The sequence below is a fragment of the Betta splendens genome, chromosome 15 (genome assembly GCF_900634795.4).
Source record: "Betta splendens chromosome 15, fBetSpl5.4, whole genome shotgun sequence".
Classification (NCBI taxonomy): Eukaryota; Metazoa; Chordata; class Actinopteri; order Anabantiformes; family Osphronemidae; genus Betta; species Betta splendens.
In genome coordinates, this window is record NC_040895.2 from 5,807,524 (window position 1) to 5,828,453 (window position 20,930).

Genomic DNA, 20,930 nt, shown 5'->3' on the forward strand with positions numbered 1-20,930 from the left:
GGCTAAATAAATCTGACTTAATGTGACTTGAACTTTCTTCCTCTTCAGGCTGGTTAAAAGCCACGGCTCATGTTGATGTTTGCAGTGTCACAAAGGTTGTTCGTCACCGGCGCCCGGTGCCCAGTCGCGTTCCATCAAACGTCCCACGAGCACATGTTAATGTTGTCAAAATAGAACAATGTAGATGTGAAAAATAAAAAGAACCTCAGCTGAGCTGTCGGGCTGCAGCACAGTTATGGTATAATTTTACAGGCCTAGAAGTCACAGAGTAATAATGATAGTCTGTCTTCTGGCCTCTTCAAGTGGCGCAGGTAAATATTTAGTGAGGGCCGTGATTGCTCCTGGCCGTGGCCTATTCATCTCTGTCAGCGAGTAATAACGGAGAGCTGCGAACACTAATGTGAGAGCGGAGAGACATGTGAACATGCTCCGCAGAGGAAAGACCGTTAGCTTGGCTGCAGCGCACCTCAGTTCCTTCCATTGTGCACTAACTAAGTCCACAACTCCAGTTTCCACCGTGAACGCCAGAGTTTTAATGATAACGTTAAAATTAAACTATTTTAAAGCTCAAATAATTCTGTTTGCGCTGATTACACAAACGGGGGGAACAACGGTGTGAAAGTGCAGCTCCGGCCAGAAATAAAAGCCTTTATAGAACATGCTGGTGTGTGTGAATCTGGTTTCCATTAAGGGCACACAAGTAGTTCGGCGAGCCATGGCTCATGTCCAAGAAAATGCCTCTGCAGGCCCCATTAACGATGGATGGCTTCAGATATGAGGTCAACTTTGCCAGGTGCTTTTCCACCGGCTTTTCAGAGGAGGATGCACTTACGGGCACGAGGTAGCCATACATCTGTGTAAACAAGTGTGAGTGACAGGCCGAAAGGCCGCCGTGGGAGCATAACATGGAGGGAATACGGCCTCCATATGTGGATAAACATCGCGGAGAGGCGTCCTGTCCGGCGAGGCCCGCTCCAGTAGGGAGAGAGGAGCATGCGCTTGCAGGGTCACTGGGAGCGGCCTCAAACCCTCCTTTGTGCATTCAGGCCGGCGTCGGACACAATGTGGATGATGAGGGAGGAATCTGGGGCGAGGTGGGGTGCAGTGCACGCACACAAACATGGGAGCGCCGGCCCCTCCACCCGGCCCTGGGGAGCCCAACCAGCCAGCTGTCTCAGCTTCGGTCTCCGGGGGCCAAGGTGAATCTAGCATTTAGAGGCTGGATTCATTGTGTGGGCTGAAGAGATGAGGATAAGATCACAGTGTCTAACTTTTGTGCAACAAAGAATCCGGAGGTTTCAAAAGCTGAGAGTGTAAATAAAAACAACAAAAGGTTTGTCTGTGTGAAGGCGGCGAGTCGTCCCCCGACTCGAGGTTTTACCACCCCTCAGATGACTTCATATTCATTATTTATAGCCATCACTGAAACGCATGCCAGGTTAATTGTGCCCTTTGCTTGTAGTGGGCCCCGTGCCTGCAGCAGCTACTTATTGCAGTTAATCAAAGCAGAGCAATATGCTTTGATGAAGTCATTAACAAGAGCCGCAAACTGTTTGAGCTTTCAGCAGGAAACAATACAAACAAACAAAATCACCTGAATGGTTGTCGCCTTCACGACAATTTCTGAACAACAAATTCAAAAGATCATATAGAAAATGTTTAGTGGAATCGCGATAATAAACGAGGTGGAAGATTTGTGTTTGAATGTTTTATTCCTCTTTTTAAAAATAAATAAACCTGTGATTTATCAGTAAAAATTAGAATGGGTGAGATGAGTTGCCTAATGGTTCAGACAGGAACCATTACAAATAACACACAGAAGCGTGTGGTATTTGATGGCGGGGAGGGACTTTGTGGTCACTGCATGCGCAACAAGTCCGAGGCTGCCTGATGGAAATGCATGACAACACCCGCGTGGCTGCGGTTCAGTCAGGAGGCGGATTCTAAGTGGACCTTGACGGACGAACTTTCTCCGCACGCTCTTCCTTGATTTACGCGGCTCCCCCCAGTGCAGAAGACGCTGGGCTGAAGTTTTTAAAGCGCGTTGCTCAAAGTTTCCGCTGCGCGTGGCGCGACTCGCAACCGACTGGAGGACGCGTGACGACAGAACATGAGAACGACTGCGCGTCCCGCAAACTTCACTCCTCGGGTTTTGTCGCAAAAGTAGCGCGAGGAGTTGACAGGTCGTGCGGAGGCGGCAGGTGGGCACCCCCTTGGCTTGCCATAGACGGGCACCAGCCTCGGACCGCGGCGCGACGCGACGCGGAGCGATGGGCAGCGTCCCAGAGCGGCCACGGCTTCTGGAGGTTCGTCCGTGAAAGTACGCGCGCTTCCAACGGCCTCGGTCCAACATGCGCGCGCTGGGCTTGCTGTGCGCCGTGCTCGGGCTGTGGGAGCCCAGCCTGTGCAGCAGAAACTGTCCGGACCTGATCGTTGACAGCTGCCACTGCTCCGCGGAGAGATCCAAGGAGCTGAGCAGGCACCGCGTCCGGGTCCGAGTCGTGTGCGATGATGCGGAGCTGATGGACACCCTGCCGCCCGGGTTCCTGCCCAACAGAACCGTTTCCCTGTAAGTAGCGCTAACTGTTAGTGGTCTACAAATGTCCTCACATGGAAGTGGAACTGACTTGTATAGACGATACTGTCTTAATATTAATAGTCATTCCAATTCTTTGGAATCTGGGGGTTCTGGGGGCTCTTACATCCAAATGTGGGGGTGAGCACTAAACATCAATAATGGCCTCAGAGTCTCAACACACATTTAAAATGGAACAGGCATTTAGATGAAAATATATCATTAAACTGGCTCAACATAAAAAAGTGAGACACGCAATGAAACACATCTAGTCACATGCATTATACAGCAGATTCAGTGCCAGTCTCCATTGGGCTTTTGGACCCATTAGAATCCCCCAGAACCCTTGAGATGCCGCCACGGAGCCTCACCTGTGCATGTACATAGACTCTCCGCCGCTCGGCCTCCTTTAGGGACGTTATTTGCATTGTAGTCAAAGTTATTCAAATACAGACTTGCAGCTTGACAGTCACTTCTCTTCGTGTTCATATGTGCCTCTCCTGAAGATGAAAGACCCCCCCCCCCCTCGCCTTGGCAGGTGCACAGATTGACTCGTGGATTAATAGGCTGCTGTAGTCTCAGAAATTGGAGGCCAATGCAAATCCTGAATGCAAAGGCCGTTGACAGGTTCCAGCCAACCAGTCGTGGCTGGTTAATGTAGCACTTGCTGACTGCTTTGTATCTGGAGTGGTGTTTGCTTAATTGCAGGCCTTTTTTCCTTTTACTGGAGGCTTGTCTTTTCTTTGACATTCGTCAGAGTGGCATTGTTTCGTACTGTAGTTTACAGTCACTGAAAGTGGTCCACGCAGATAAACAATGCCCAGACTTGGCGTTTCCTACTCTATGGATAAATCTGAATGAATGCTCTCATAGGAAGACGTCTCCTTCCTCTGTTTGCTCGACACTTATTATTAGACCGTTACAAATGTGTAGAAGTCTCACCAAGTCCTGCTCGTTGGTGAAGGAAACCCTGCAGTGGAGCTGCAGTTGGAAGGAAGCAGTTTCCTGCATTAGGAAATGTGACCTTCATGGCCTCCCCGCTCTCTCTTTGTTTAGATGTGCTGTGCACATAAACAAATATTCGAAGGGAAGCATGCACGTACAGATGTCCTCCTGGTCACTGCCACTGAACTCCTGAACGTGTCCGTCATCGAGTTCTCACCTTCTATTGTCTATACGTCGACACTGAGCTCCTCTCAGCCAGAATTAAACGCCAGCTTTATTTAAACGCAGCGGTGGGAAACCTCCAGGAAACCAACAAGCACACGTGCGTGAATGTGAGTTTAGTTGAGGAACTCTGCAGAGCTTTTTCCTTTTTCTCAGGCCAGTTGAGGGCTGGTGAGCTCGTTCTGACAGCGCTCCTCTCCTCGGGTCCTATCTGGTGGAGTGGTTGCATTGCAGCCAAGCAGTCGAGGCGTCGTCTCTCTGTGGGATTGTACAGTAGCCGACACCTGTGTCAGGCAGTGCTGCAGCAGGTGAAAGGGATGGAGAGAAGCTGGAGGTCAGACAAAGAGAGGAACTCGGGAGCAGTAGAGGAAGCGACAGAGAGGATGCTGGGAAAGGTGCCCGGGAGGAGCGTCGGCTGAGAGTCAGACAGATTGAGGTGACACGGCGGCTGCAAACAGATTATTCGGTGGTGGCGCGGTCTCAGCTGACTGCCTCTGAGCCGGCGTCTGCTCACAGCTGGAAAGCGCAGGCGATGGGACGCGCGCCGTGCGTAAGTGGAACAAAGGTTGCGAAGGTTGTCGCGCAGCCGCCGCCGCTTCGCCTCTCGCTGAGCTGCCGTATTGTAACCAGACCCGGGTCATGTTGTATTTGCATATAATATCTGACTATTACATGTGACCTGCTGAGAGCAGCCCGCTGCGTGAGTTCGAATGGCTCCAGTGTGTTTTCCCCATGGTTGCGTGACTGTTGCAGGCTGCGCTCCAGTCAAACTCAATGTGAGCGTATGGCAGCTGTCGTCACATGAAAAACCGTCCAAATAGATATTGAAGACCATCACCTGCAATGGTGAACCTGTGGTTTTGTTCCTTCTGATTTCTATCTGAGGCTAAAAACCCCAAAACGCTGAACTTGCCACATTTGCAAATATGAAGTTATTTCTCACATTCTTGAACAAAAAATGGAGGAAAACCTTTGTTCATTTCTTATTGTTTTACATAATATTTATAATTTTAGCAGTTATTTAACATTTATAATCCGACGCAATCGGATTATAAATATTTTTTTGTCACATTCAATTTGCATTCATAGTCATGGCATTAACAAAATGAACACTAGCACACAAACTGTTATATTGTATACTGCAACAGTTATTGAGAGCTGCAGTTTGTTGCCAGAACCCATTAAAAATATGTGAGTACATAGTCTTCAAAGGTGTTTTGTCAATGTGGCAGTAAATGCTCATAAAGGAGGCACCCTAACCTCCACAGCGTCTGTCTTCTGTGCAAAGCGAAGACGATGAGGCCGTTCGGTGTTTGGTTGCAGCAGCCTGACCTGTGAACCTGCCGTGTCTCCGTCATCCGTCCAGAAGCGGACAGGACGGGCTATTTATGGCTCAGACCAGGACCCGGCTGTAGCTGGCTCCGGGCCGGTACAGGAAGGTGTCAGTCACGGTGCCACTGCAGCGATGGACCCGTGAGTCTTCAGACGCCTTGGAGGAATCCTTCCATAGCATCGTCAAAGGGACGCGGGTCTGTATTGATCTGCGTGCATCCTCGCATCACAACCGATTCTTTGTCTTGATCCTTTTCCTAAAATGGCTTTCCGCCTTCTCCTGTGTTATTTGGATTTTTTTTGATTTCTAAAAATATAATTCGCTCCTCTCCTCATCCACTCCCTCTCCTTTTTCCCCTTGCTGTTATTCCTTGAGGGGTTTCTCTTCTAGTCTGCCGAGGTGCTGTTTGTGCTCTACCCTCCTCGGAGTTCTGAGCACTTCTACATGAATATTTCATTGCTGCGCACACGTGGTCAGTCCATATTTGTGTGTTACCTCACTAACAAACCCAGTGAGTGAGCTCTGCCACCTGCGAAGAGAGCTGCCTGTTCATTTAAAGAGCCGTGAGGGAAGAGACCCTGATGAGACGTGGTGGACAGTACTATATGTTACATCTCAGCCTGCAGGGAGTCACGCCAGTCCATCTTTCTCTCATTGACTCTTTGTTGGCTTTTCTTGTGCTTATCTCCGCAGATATGGAAGATTTAAAAAAAAAAGGTTCATCTTTCATGAGTGCACACTCTGTTATCAGTCGTCTGAGCCCCAGAGGGCGTAATACTTTCAGATCCCTAACACTTTCTCCTTTCAATAACTAAAGCATGAAGGACTGAGGTCGAGGCCGAGATGTGATGTTACAAGCTCTCCTTAACGAGCAGACGCTGATTAATCTCTTAACGAACCAAGGGTTGGTTTCTTGTCAAGGTTTCTTCCCCTGCTTCTGTGGATGAGTATTGATACATCGCTCAGCGAGAGTGCGGCTCCGCTGACCTTCGCATGCAGCAGCTGATCGGCGTTGCTTTAGACAATAATGATTCACTGATGGAGAGTTCACGGCCGCTGGGGGGTGTAGAGGTGGGCCCGTAAGTAGCGCCGCGGCCTTGAAAAATCAAGAATGTGTCGAAACCCAGACTCGGCGTCTAAAATATTAGGTAAAGATAAATACAGTGTCTGCCAAGAATACATCCCTGCTCTGCCGCCTCCGCCTCCTCCCTGCGCTGCAGAGTAAATACTGGAGTTACTTAAAGGGCCGTAAATTTGAGGGAGTAGCAGAGGCCAACGTAGGAGCGCATTGTCTTTCCCCTGTTTTCTGACTCATTGTAAAACAAGGTGATTAAAGCCCTGATGTGCGCTGCTTCTGTTCTCAGTAGGAAGTTTATTAGCCCTTGTGCCTGTCTCACAGGAGGCTTGGCAGGCCGTTATGAGGTGTGTGTGTGTGTGTGTGTGTGTGTGTGTGTGTGTGTGTGTGTGTGTGTGTGTGTGTGTGTGTGTGTGTGTGTGTGTGTGTGTGTGTGTGTGTGTGTGTGTGTGTGCAGAAGCCTTGAAGCTTGTCAGCTTGTATATTTGTCAGTGAAAGTCATTAATGTTGACTGATGTGTGTGTGTGTTACCTCAGACGGTGATGAGCTGAATACTGAACACTCAGGACTCGAGCAAAGCAAGCAAAATAATAATTTAGGGGGATGCTGCAATAAAAATATTAATGCATCCAGCGTGTGCAACATCTTCTATCATTTCAATATGATAATAATTTAGTATTTGATAGCAATGGGATCCTCCTTCTAATGCTTAGATGAGCAACAACACAGATTGATTAATTAATGATTATTGTTATTATAGAAATTTCATTTAACAAACTTACTGTAGATTCTGAATTGTAAAGTGCGAATAAACTAAGTCCCACCTTTTCAGTGTTTTCATCAGCACGCTTGCAATAAAACGTTTGAAATGTAAATACTGAAGTGTAGCTTGGCATTTGTTGAGCTGCAGAATCTCAAATTAGCACTTGGTTATTGTACGCTGTCACAGAGTCATGCTACTTTGTTTATTGTCAGGAGGAAACTTTGGCATCACGTCGTGGCTCCAGGGTTTTTGTGGACAAATTACTTCTGTTTACATTACACACGCACGCACGCACACATGCACACACACACACACACACACACACACACACACACACACACACACACACACACACACACACACACACACACACACACACACACACTAATATGTATCCATCACGACTCATCTTCAGCTGTACCTTATGAAAGCTGCTTGTCGCTGTGAAGCTCCATTAATATCTGTAGATAACTCCTGAGTCTGGTTTCCATCCAAGGTTAACGTCAGCCGAGATGAAATATGTTATTTTGGTCAGCTGCCTCTAGTAACCTGATCCTCTAAAACAACAACAGAGGGTCAGACTGTTTAAGGAGAAGTGGTTAGAAACCCTGAGGCCAGAAGATCCAAATGTTTGTCATAGTTGACAATGTGATCTTTACTCCACTGGGGTGTGTGTGTGTGTGTGTGTGTGTGTGTGTGTGTGTGTGTGTGTGTGTGTGTGTGTGTGTGTGTGTGTGTGTGTGTGTGTGTGTGTGTGTGTGTGTGTGTGTTGGATGGCGTCCATCAGAGCCATTCTTGTTTCTGTTTTCCTGTAATAATACGTCTTGGATGTCGTGGGTAATCTGCAGCCAGGCTGGTTTTTAGAGCGGCCGCTTTCCTGCTGGATGCAGAGGCGTCCCAGCTGCGGCGCACGGAGGGAGAATGACAGGCAGAGTTCCTGTGTTATATTACAGAGCTGGCTCCCTGTGTTTAGTCGGTGTGTCTGTGACCCGGCGACTAAAGGCGAATCAAATTTAGGATTCATGAGAGTTAAAGCTGCAGCTGTGTAGAGGTCAACATCTACCATATCTGTGTGCTGCTGCTGGACTAGACCTCTTATCTGAGCATTTCAGTTCTTCAGTATCTGGAAGTTTTACAAACCTCCTTAAGTTACATTCCCCCATACTGTATGTGTGTAGTTTTATTACTGATGTAACTCTGTGTTGCTTCTGTTACATGTAAAATACATTAACAAGTTTAAATGGAGACCTGTGAAAAGCAGATTTTATTTCTTATACTGGTGCTGAAACCCCAGTAGCTGCATCTACAGAACATAACTGCGTGCAGGCAGCTGAGCTGAAATCTGCCAGGATAATGTCCACTTCTGTTTTTCCTGCGATTCTCCGGGACGTCCAGACACGCAGGGGTCAGCGAGCAGACGCACACAGCCACGTGGCGCAGGACGCGCTCGGGTTTCCACAAACAGGGAGGCGGGACGTGCGTCCGCTGAGGAACAGGACGGGGGACGCAGGACGTGATGGGTGTCCTGTGATACCAGTACTGACAGCCGTGATTTGATCACTCCATTCACCCGGCGGTGAGTTTAAAGGTCTGCGGCAGTTTATTTGAAATCTAAGTGTAAATAGACAGATTGAGGCTCTAGACATATAAAAAAAAAACTTTCAGCCCTTCAATGAATCTATGTATGAAATTTCTAAGCTATGAACCCTGAAATATTGCTGTGGACTCGTCCAGCCTTCCATCAAAGCTTCTCCCCGTGTCCAGCCGACGCCACCACGGCTTACCGTATATCTGCTGCAATTTTCAGCTCTCGGAGAGCTTGGTGTCGAGATGAATCCGAACTGACAGAACCTCTGGGAGGATATTGACGTTTGGATCAACAACAATGAAAATCCATATATATTTTTTGCCTACTCACGTTGCCTCCCTAAACGGCTGCCTGTAACCCTTCAGCTGCAGTTTCACACTTTCCAGATCTTTTATATAAGGACTTTTATGAAGCTCATGTTAGAAAGTAGTCTGCATTTGTTTCATTATCCATGAAATTTAAGACTGTTTATCAAGAAAACACTGCACGTTTTAACTAGAATGTGACCCTGTGTGTTGCTGGCAACAAAGCAAAAGTTGACAAACGTTGTATTTCACCTCCCGTAAGAGTGTTTAATTTAACAACTAACGAATGCCTGGTATTTGCAGACACTTTCTTTTGGAGCAGACCCAAATGTAAATACAATTTTGTATGTTGACGTGAAAATGCTGACACGGGTTGGTTTCCATCCTGGCCTTTCACTGAGAAGCCACTTCCTGTCTTCAATCTTGCTTTTCCTGCCAAGACAACTGTTATGACTGTGCAGAGATTCTGGAGGTACTTTCCCCACATAAGGAGCAAGGCAGTCTTTAAACTCGCCACTCAAGTGCAGAAACTTACATAAATGCAAAATGTTGTCTTCTATATTTTGTCTGGAAAAAAAAATATTTCTCATGCAATAGGTGAATTGTTTAGAGTACAGTAGGTTTTCGGGTACTCTGTCACCCAAGTGTTTGTAATCCCACAATGCAATGTGGGATTACACAATTTAATCCTGGGGTTACAATTGAATATATGTTTCCTACAGCCATAATGAGCGATGTGTTGTCAGAGGGTACCACTGACCCATCCCAATTACCTCTGCCTCCACATGTGGCCCTTCACTCAGAGGACCTACTGTCCCTTATTAAAAGAGGACAGGGAGGTGTGTTTGTGTGGTCATCTGATGGCAGGGAATAGGCCAAACCACACATAGATGTCAGCTCTGTGGTGGAAATTTTCCATAAAGACGTAGATGAGAGAGAGTTGTCCTTTTGTGTGATTTATTGAAATAATAAAGAAAATAAAAATAATGGGGAAAGCAAATAAAAAGCATGGATGTTGATCGTGCACATCAACAAACCAAAAACCAGCTGGGGAGATCAGTGCACACACCACGAAGGTGTGATGCAAAGAGCCCACGATCCTAAAGTTGCTTCTGCCTTTTAGCTTCTCTGTCCGACTAGGGTGGAATGTCTTTCTAACCCAATCAAATTACATGCACCATCTCCTCCCTGTCACAGTGTGTGTGAAGATGTTTACATTCTCACACCTGCATTGCTGACGTCCAACTATCTGTGAGAAAGGAGCACCAAGTCTCAACAGACAGAGACACAACTCCCCGACCTTGGGTTTGGGAGCTAGAGTTGAGAGTCTATCAGGCAGAGACAACCATTGAACAATCTAGGTGAAATGTCAAATGCATACAGTAAGACAAAACATAAGATATTAATTGCAGAACATAAGTCATAAATCATATAATAACTGCATAGAAGTAAGGAAGACACATAGAAGTAAGGAAGAGACAATTTTTGCCATAACAGCTCACACAGCCGGGCACAGACACCACCAAGGCAGAGCAGCTCGGCTGCAGATGATTTAAGAGCCGAGTGAAGCAATCAATATTTCAGCAGATATGAAACCCTGAATCGCTGTCCAAGGTGTATTTAAAATGATGTTAATCTAGACTGTAGAATAAGTTCAATATAAATCATTAGCTTCTTGCCCTGTTTTACTGTAACGTACAGCTCTGTAAAGTGTGTGTGTGTGTGTGTGTGTGTGTGTGTGTGTGTGTGTGTGTGTGTGTGTGTGTGTGTGTGATAATGATGGATTTAACAGCGGTTCACTTATAGTTCTCTATAATATCTGTACTTACCTGTCCGGTTGCATATCTCAGCCAAGCACTTGTTTACATACTGTAATGTCCCTTCTGATTTCTATTTTACACGTCTGTCAGGGAATCTTACCAGAATAGGACAGATACACATGAAGTTCACACTGGCCGTGATGTTCAGTCTTTGACCGCTCAGTGTAGTTCAGTCATCCATGAGGCTAAGCGGATATTTGTTCCATATTTACAGTAAAGATATTCCTTCCATATCCTTCCTTCCTTCCTTGACCTTTGGCCTTTCGCCTTTGACAAGCAAGTTCTATTTTTTGACACGTCTACTTATTTTTGAGTCTAAGTAAACGTTTATGTCAAAGGAAAACGAAAAAACAACAACGTCCGCAAGGCGGAAAATATTGAACCGACAACCTGAAGACATTCTGGGGCTAAGCTTCGTTCTCAGGTGCAGTGCTCGGCTTGTACAGTAGAGGTGCCGTGTGACCAGCGGTATCTGACTCGGTGCTTGTGTTCTTGTGTGATCTGGTTAGACCGTACAAACGTGCTTGTTGACTTCTTCTGTGTGTGAGGTGGGCTAACAAGTCACCAAGGGATTGTTCTAACACAGCGCTGGCCTGTTCACCGTGCACTCCACAGTGTTTGTCTCTAACAGGTTGACGTTATATCGTCCTAATTGAGATTTCGTTTGTGGCTATAACTAGAGTTTAAAGGGAATAAAGTACTGAATATGAAGCGTTGTGTTAACGGTAGAGGTGAAGATCAAATCCCAAGGCTTTGTGAGCTAAATTGTGTGCGTGTGTTTGTGTGTGTGTGTGTGTACGTGCACTTGCATCTCAGTGAGAACCAAAATACCTACTTTCCTACCAAAGTGAGGACATTTTGGTCTGTTTGAGGGTTAAGATGTGATTTTAGGGCTGAGGTTAGAATTGAGTTTTGGTTCAGATTAGGGCAAAGGTTAGATGTCTGCCTTTAGTTGTGATGGTTAGGGTGAGGGGCTAGGGAAGGCATTACTGTATGTCAAGGAAAGTCCTCACTTTGACGTAAGTACAAGGATGTGTGTGTGTGTGTGTGTGTGTGTGTGTGTGTGTGTGTGTGTGTGTGTGTGTGTGTGTGTGTGTGTGTGTGTGCTCTACTTTTGCTTCTGATGCCAGCCAAATGCATCTCTAAGGACCACGTACTGTACTGCACCCCAGAGGCAGTGCTGCTGGTGCTTTACATAACAAACGCTTATGACAGGTTAATATAGTGTAAGTGTGTAAAGTATACATGTGGTCATATTAGTTCATAAATATTAAACATTCCTTCAGCGGTTTGCAAATTAGCCATGTGATCATACTCATTAATGCAAATGTGCCACATAGAGTTATGTTTCTATGTAAAATAGAGTTCAATATATGGTTTGTAATGCAGCTCCTGTTGAACTAAAACAAACCTGATACCTGGTAAATGTGTGGTAGAAGTCAACTGGTTCAAAGACCAACTCACTGGTTTTAGAATATATCAAAGAAATTAAACTAATAAAGTGTTGAATCTGACATTCATCTAGTACTTCTAGTTTCTTGTTCTTGTTGCCTTTATAGTTTCTTGCTGTTAACATCTGTAATTAAAATACAAAAAAACAATGTTTGTCCCCTGTGATAAATATCAAACATTCTTTTATTTGCATAAACCAGCAACTAGTAACAATTAACAATTGGTTACATATAATACTTAATACTTACTTACTTACTACTTAATAGGAACTGGTCATAATAATACTGAACTTATTTGAACTTATTTGAATACTTGTGAGTTAAACTTCAGGTCAGATTGAACCCTCTGCTCTCAACCCTCTTACTGGAACCTTTTCTCCTTTCTGGGTTCTCCACTGGCAAAATTCATTAGAAAAGGGAAAAATAGTGACAACTGTCACTTCAATAATCAAAATGGAGCCACTGAATCACCTCAGAATATAAATTCATCACTTTCCAGGTCCCTGTGGTGCATTTCATTGATTTGTTTGCCGTTGTTGTGTGAGCAATGGATGATTGAGTTGTGCTGAAGCAGCGTTTCTTGAAGCTTCTATTAGGCTGATGTTTTGACAGAGGAGTGCAGGAGGAATGAGGTGGGCTTGGATCACTGCCCGTTTCGCCCGCAAACGTCCATAAACAAGACGGAAACGTGGCCGGGATGAGTAATTTACAGCTGCGATCTCATCAGACGTAAATCCTTATCTCCTGCAAACATATTGACAGTCGGCGTATAAACAATTTATCAGCCATTTCAATAAGTAATTTCCCACCGCTCTATTTTTTTTGTGATATTCACAAGTTGTGCGTCCTGTCGCTCGTTTCGCATTCTCACCTCGTCTACCCTGTGTCATATCTTTTCACCTCTAAACAGGAACCTGAGTAACAACAAGATCTCCCTGGTGAGGAATGGCTCCTTCTACGGTTTGGCCGCGCTGGAGAAACTGTGAGTACTTAAATCAAGCTCTGTGTGTCTGTGTTGGCATAAAATGTTCTAATACTGTAGCTGTCACCACTGCTCTGCAACGTGGAAAAGGTGAACGTGGGGGAGTGGTGGGAATTACAGTAGCAGACTCATGTTAGGAGTCATTCACCTTTTGAAGTCCATGTGCTTAACCTTAATTCCCAGTAACTGTCTTAAAAGGGACAATCTTCAGCATCATATAAAGATCAGGGACGTACGACTGCATGACTCAGCGCCCCCAGTCCATGTAGATGAATCAGACGCATTGTATGAGATCTCCCAGGGGGCCGAGCAGTCTGACGATGAGCCTCTGGCTGCTGCCCCCTATTGATTGCTTTCACCTCCATCCAACCCAGTGATCACTTCTTTTTTCCACCTCATGGTGACACTGACTTTGGCTGATGATGAGGAAATCAGAGGCTTTACTGGAGTCAGGCAGCGGCTGTCTCTGTGCACAGGACGCTCTGCTGTATTAGACGCTCGCAGACACGAGCAGCGATTGCTTCGAGAATAACCCACATTAGATCAGCATCAGTAAAATGATTTCACCTTCCATTCTGGCGACCGTGCCACCAGTCGATCCACAGGACGCCGTCGCCGGTCTCCGCGGGCCTTATTAGCGCCGTTAAGCCTTTCCGCCCAGTCCTCCCAGTCCTCCCAGTCCCCCCAGTCCTCCCAGCGGCAGCAGCGTGACTTTTAAGGACACACGGCCTTTGGCTTCGGCTGCGGCCGACCTGCCCGTCTCTCCCCTCACCTCCGTCTCTGGGTGCAGCTCGTCCATCTGTCCGGCCGCGCAGCATGTGGCGGAGACGCGTCTGTCACCGGCAGCTGACGCCAGGCCAGGTAGCCCCGGCGAGTTGAAAGTGGCGGCCAGCTGTTCCCTCGTCTGGCCCCGGCCGACGGCGCCCGCCTGCGCCGGGCCGAGCGGCCGCACGCGAGGATCCTGGCCATTTGGCAGCTGATTGACAAGCTTAATAACGGCTGTGGGTGTGGGTGTGGGTGTGCTTCCCCTCACTACTGGAGAAGCTGGGTACCTCCACTAACAGACCTTTTGGGATTTTGTTTGTATTAAATGCAAAGTTCATTAAAGTGTGGTTCATCCATATTACACAACCTATTTTTTAATTACCACTGGAGGGATCCAGCCATGAAGATAATTAGTGTTCGGGTTCTCCTAGTGTGAAGAGCTGCACCTTCCACCTCCCGACCAACGGTGGCCAATGAGATCTCACTGAATTGAAAAGTTACTTTGTAACAATTATATTCCTGCCACTCTCCTGCCGAAGGTCGCTCTGTGATGGATGGATACGCAGACAGCTGTGAACGGCCGCCGATGACTCTTTCAGGCTCCACTTAAGCACAGTGGTCGATGGGGAAAAAAAAACGGAACGTGTCAAAATGCTGAGGACGGCTGTTTACGCAGTTTGCTTGTAACCAAGTCACTGTCGTCATTAAATTCTACAGTTGTTGCGCTGACTGTGTCTGGTGCACGTCTACGTGTGATCGGTCTTTCCTCAGTGATGCCTGGAGCCTCAGCAGAGAATGTGGATGAAACAGTCCCTTAATGAGTTGTTGGCGGCGGAGCTCAATGCACAATGTGACACACTGCCGCCTAAACAAAGACAATGTCCTGAGCTGGTAACACAAACCAGGCTGCAATGCAACAGTTTAACCTCAATAATCACAATGTTTAGTTAAGAAATTAATTCCTGTATGAAGTTTTCTCTCCAGCCACCGTGCAGCATTGGGCCTTTCCTCGTTATCGTTACCGCCACAGACCCCTTCGCGTCCGGCGAGGGAACACATCAGCAACTTTATTAATCCCCCACAGAAAATGCTTTTAACGTGATTTGCCTCTGTGAGATAGTGTCCCTTTTAATGGAGGCTGCCCGCATGCTGGATGATGGCCTGAATCCCCCCGCATGGACACAAGCCCATTACCATCAGCCAAACTGGGTCCCACGGGAGCGAGGCAGGAACAAAGCTCCTCACTGTTCTCCGCTCAGGACACTGAATCGCCGCTTCATCGCAGTTCCCACAGACTCGGACAGGCCGGGATTATCTTTCCTGTTTCCTGTTTATCCCAGTGGTGTTGCAATATTTTATCCATTTTATATTATTATCATACATGAAATTACACAGGTTCTTGACTTGTTGTTTTTGTCCCATCGCCTTCAGAATTGAAGAATTTTTACAGTGCTCCTTGTTTTCCTGGTTGTTTGGGAGGTGACAGCGGCTTCATTCTTGGCAGACTGTCTGTCTTTTTTTTCTTTTACAGAGCAGTGAGAGCAGCCGGTATATATTTCTTTGTTTATTTGGCCAAATGTTATTTGTCTGGCTCGAGGAGTCTGGAGGCAGATTGAATAGACGGAGTGGACCTCGGCTCCAGGCGGAGACAGTATCAGGATTCACAGGGGCGTCTGCAATTACTCATTCTGAGAAGTAGATGTCAGGGGCTGTGAAGACGCGTCCTCTTGGAAGTTTTGTGACTCCTCTTGTTACCACCGGCGTTTAGTCAGGGGTTTTTCCTCGCCGCCTCACCTTGGGAGGTGATTGATGAGGGCGTGGCAACGCGCCGAAGGACGCGTCCTCTGGCTGGTCGTGCATGAGAATGCGGCCGAGAGTCAAGTCCAGACTGTCAGAGCAGGTGCAGCGGTGAAAGCGGATCACGTGGTGACCAAATCAAATGTATGGGGTCAAGGTTTACCGTGGGAACAGCAGTGACAGCAAATAAGAGAGGCTTTGTCAACATTCAAATGATTTTAATAAAAAAAGCTCAAATGCAAAAAGCTGATTGTCCCATATCAGTCGGTACTAAGATCTAATAAAAGTAATACAACAGTATAATAATTCAGCTGTTCACAATTAATCTGTTGTATATGTAGAGCATAACAAAGTCATGTTGCTGTTTACATGGGGATTCTGCTTTGGTTCTGTTGCTTCGCACTAAGTGTCATCTTGGAGAGGCCACAGTGTCATTTCCAGATAGGGTTAGGAAGAAGCCTTAAATGGACCAAAGCATAGTCATGAAATATGACTGGTTATATTGTTATTTGACAGGAGGCCGTTGCTTAGTCACAGTTGAGCCACAACATGTGAACAACACACACACACACACACAAGCTGGAGGGGCAGTTCTGATGTTCCCCTTGGGTTTGGGTCAGTCTGGATGGACTGGTACTGTATCTATTGAAGTGTGTGGGGGAGAGGGGAGAGGTTATGTGGGTGTATGTGCAGGTCCTTCTCAGAGCCTCACAGCTCCCCGGTGTTCTCACCATGGTTACTGCTGCTCCCCCTGGGGGCTGAGTGTTATAACTGGACTGCACAGCTTCTGGCCTCCTGGACCCGGTTCTCCGGTCTATTTTACCGTCCACTGGACCCATTATACTGTAGGACGACAGACAATTCCTGTTCATGTCATATTGTCTGGACGTATGTCAGCTTCACTATAGTAGTATTTGGTGGAAACTTTAATAATTTTCTTTGAGTTCTTCATATTTCTTTAGATTTAAATAAAAAAAATATTTCTAAAACATACATTATAGGTAGAATGTAGAATTTGCCCAGTGTATCTGCCGGCTCTGTATTGGTAAGTGTTGACTGTTCAAATGGGCTCTTTAATTCTGCTTGTGAAGGTTAAATGATTAATTCATGCCCACAGGTCCTGTAGTGCTATATAATATTTCCATAATACAAACACACACGACTGCTGCTTGCTCTGGCTCCGGCTACCATCCTGTCAGCTTGTTGAACTGTGTGATCGCCTTCACTCCCCTCCACACTGAGCTTTCAACACATGTTTATTTACAATCCAGTGGGCATTTATCTGTCCCGCCGCGTGTTTGTGGCCAGGCCTTCCCTCAAAGCATCTGCAAGCCGAACCATGAATATTTAACGCGTAAACAAATGGTTTTAATAAACCCGCTCCACATTGGCAGCAGAGCTTCACTCGGTCACATTAATGACAGAGCCACACGCAGGAGATAGGAGGGTTAATTTCCCTTTTTTTTAACACAAACGTTTGGCTTAGATTTTAAATACGACTGTGTGCACCTCTATTTTGGTATCTCCAAAAAGTGGAGTCATTTTCATATCAATTTATCTTTTTTTCCGTCCCACATTAGTTAAGCAGAACCTTTAAAGCCATGCTAGTGCAGCGGCTCTGTGATCATTTACATAGAAGGTGCTACAATCACTTAACATCATTGAGTTCATTCTGTTTGTTTAGCATGTTGTAATTTGAACCATTATGGCTAAAATGCAAAGGACACATTATGCTAATTGTTGAGAAATAAGTCCTGGAGTCAGTTTTAATATTGGTTAATGCTGGGTTATTGTCCCCAGTTTTCCGCTAATCTCATGTTTGCGCTGTATATTTGAGTTTGAATAATTAGAACCAAATATTTTATTTAATCATTGATTGACACACAAGCTGATGAGGTCATGATCCTCCATGTCAAAACGGTAAAGGGTGAAGAGCCTGTGGCGAGTGAGGTCCAGTTAATTCATTCAACTTGATTGATCAATTCAAGGTAATTTACTCTCTCATTACCTTGGCCGCTTTTTCCTCATAAGGGTTGCAGGCATGATGGAGTCTACCCCAGTTTACAAGCGGGCGAGAGGGTTCACGGTGGACAGGTCGACAGTCCATGACAGGGCCTCATACTGTATATACACACACAAGCACTCGCTCACCTACAGAAGATCAGACTTCCCAATCAACCTAATTGCATGTCTTTGGACTGTGGGAGGAAACCAGAGAACCCGGAGTACACCATAAGCAGAATTTATCACATCCTCCACATTACCAATCTATCAATAAAGTGAAAAAAACATCTCCATTTCTCCCAAATGGTATATTGTTATTTAACTCACCTCCCCCCTTCGCTGAGTGATCACTTCACTGGTCACACTGACGATAGGAGCAGTTCAGTGCATCTGGAGGGGAGACATCACAGTCAAAAGGCTCGTCTTCCTGAGCCTTTGATGACCTTCTTCGAGTGTACTGTACCTCTTTGGCCGTGCACATTCTGCCATGCGTAATTCTGTTCTGCTCCTTTGATGCCGCGTCATCTCTCCCCTCAATTGAATTGAATTTTTCAGGTCCTCAGCTACACTTATGTGTAGTGTCACAGATCAGTGAGGTCTTCCAAGGTAGCTGCCTCCTTGAACACATTCCAATCAGTATTTTCAAAATGGTGCTGGGGCCAAGGCAGCCCCCTCTGGACGCGCCTCAGTGTGTCTCTGGGCTGATGTGTTTGCTGGGATCTAGTGTAGTCTGGTACAATAGCCAGCATCCAGTAGACATTTTATTTTTTAACCAATATTGTTGATTCTCCCAGTGGTTGTTTTGCAGATGCAACAGGTCAACTCAGGTCAGTACCAAGTGCAAATTGAGAAATCCAACCAGTCTGTGAACTGGAAAGTAATATATCTCCCTGCTAGCGAATCTGCTGCAAGACAAAACGCCAACCAGCTGCCTCATAACATGTGCAAATGAAACCTTGATTAGGTACGTTACTGTCCATTGGCAAATAGACAGAAACTTTGGGAATTACAGTAGATACAGTGTTGGCTTACATTGTACATTCAAAGAGTTTCTATTAGCAATGTTTTGGCTGTGGTGCAGATGGTTCTCTAACCTAAGCATATTGCAACACTGCAAAATAGTGGTCATGTTTAAATGTCTTCTTCTGTCCTGAATATGCAGCTGGAAATGAAAACTGCCAGTTTGTTTTTGGCCCTTTATCATACAGATATGTTCACTACGTACAAGCAAGGTTCAGATAAAATAAAATGACTGAATACAGGTCGTCATTATTTCATTAGCTGTCCGTGCAGTTAATCATGGAGCCTCATTTTCCTTTTAGATTTGAGCGAGCCAGCTTCACTTTTACATGCTTCATGGAGAATTTGACCTTTTGGGAATCTGATGGTATTTTGATAATTACATCATCAATGAGATTCATTTAATGAGACCGAGCATGATTAAAAGCTGTTTGATATCAAAGAGAAAATAGTGTTCTGTTTAGTGGTTTTGTGTGTGTGCATGTGGCTCTGCATCCGTGTGCCTGTGTGATGTGCTAATCATCTAGATTCGGAGAGGAGTCTGCCTATTAGTGTCACATTGTGAACGGGCTGATGTCCTCAGGGTCACATGGCTCAGGAGAAATTGAGCAGTCGAAGACATACAGTGCGACGCATTTAAATTAATTGGGTAGCACTTCAGCAGCTTTTCAAACATTAACCACAAATGGGCGACTCTAAACCGAGAGCCGCTCCAGCTCCTCAACCATGCAGTGCCTGGGAAGTGGGAAACGGTTATTGTCCCAACATTCAGCTCATTTGAGATGCTCCAGCTGTAACTACAGCAGGTATGCGAGGCCCGCCTGCCAAACAGTACTTATCACCGTTGTGTGTGTGTGTGTGAGTGTGTGTCTATTCTGAATTCTCAAAAGTGACCAGGTTCTTTGTTGACCACGACTGAAAAGAGCACCAAACAGACTTTCTATGTCAGCATGATGTGTGATCGCTGAGTGGCTGCTGTGATTCAGTGTAGTTCTTTGAAAAGCCTCAAGTGACCAATGTTGTACCTGTATTGTTGAATAGTGCATGAGTATATTTTACTCATCGGTTAGTCATCAGATCTATTGATTCAGTTGGGTTAATGATGCCAGCTCTTGACGCATAGTTGCCCGCTGTGGATAGAAACAAAAACTAACTTGACAGTGGGGGGTGAATTTGTGTTAAGCGACAGTATATAGAGTCAAAGTGGACTGAAATATACTGTACACGTCAAACTCAGGCACTGATGGAAATTACAGTACAGCAGGGGTCCTAGAGTATAATATGTAGGAGTTGTAACGTACACGTGTGCTTGCGGGAGTCTAGAATGAGGTACTGTAACTGAGAAGGAGCCCTCCTGTGGTCCTGACTGTCACTTCGGCCTGTTTCTACATTGAATGTGGGTGTGGTGCAAATCTGCAAACTGGTGATAAAGGAGACATTTTACAGAGCAGCTTCTCCAACAGTTTCACGTCTTTGCACGTGATGCATGTTTCACAGGTTACTCTTGTATGATGCTTCTTTGTTTCATCCTGTTTGGCACGTACAGCAATGGCATTACACATCGTGCCACACGGTTAATCACAGAAAAGGATGCAAAATTCCCTTTCAGATCATTTCCTCTCATTGTTGAGCATTTTTGGCACTCTGGACGTCTTGTGTCCCGAACCACACCCGTCTGAATCCTTGCCGTGGTTTGACACGATCATGATTTATTACACAGTATATCAGTTCTTTGTTGATAGTGTCGTCACTGCTGCAGGGGTGACAACTGTAAATACTGTAAGGTTGTGCGTAACACAAGGCACAGACACACACACACACATAGCTAAGACTGACAAATTACAAGCAAACTCTAGTAGGCAGTTAAATTAGCTCACACCTCGTTAGATACAGCGTTAGATACAGAAAAGGAACAAATTAATATAACAAATAGAAATTACATATTAATTATAATAAAAAAAATGTTCCTCATAGTTCTCCTCTCACACATCTGTTCAGTTGGTGCAGTCCAGTCATAGGAGATTGTATAAAAACCGGCCTCAGTTGACGTCCTCAACAGTGCAACTTTTTGTTTGGGGACTCATTTGTACCAAATAATTGTAATGTAATGTACTGTATGTGCTACATAAACTAATGAAGTATGCCAAACAAATAATCCTAAGTCAAATGTGCTGTTTCCTTTTAATTGTTATAACCTTAAATCAAAGGAAGCAACTGTGAAACTGTAAATGAGTAAACACATTACCAAACCCAGGATGTGGCTGATTTCACGTAACTCAATGCAT

General features: G+C 45.6%; 1 protein-coding gene across 2 annotated transcripts in view; it reads left to right on the forward strand.

The window, feature by feature from the left end:
* Positions 1-1,820: 1,820 nt before the first annotated feature.
* Positions 1,821-20,930, forward strand: part of LOC114870630 (adhesion G protein-coupled receptor A3) — a 102,733-nt gene continuing 83,623 nt past the window's right edge. For both annotated transcript variants that reach the window (XM_029175546.3, XM_029175547.3), the window contains exons 1-2: positions 1,821-2,569; positions 12,988-13,059. In XM_029175546.3, the coding sequence (XP_029031379.1) occupies positions 2,352-2,569; positions 12,988-13,059 (290 nt within the window). In that variant the 5' untranslated portion in view covers positions 1,821-2,351. The remainder of the gene's footprint in view (positions 2,570-12,987; positions 13,060-20,930) is intronic.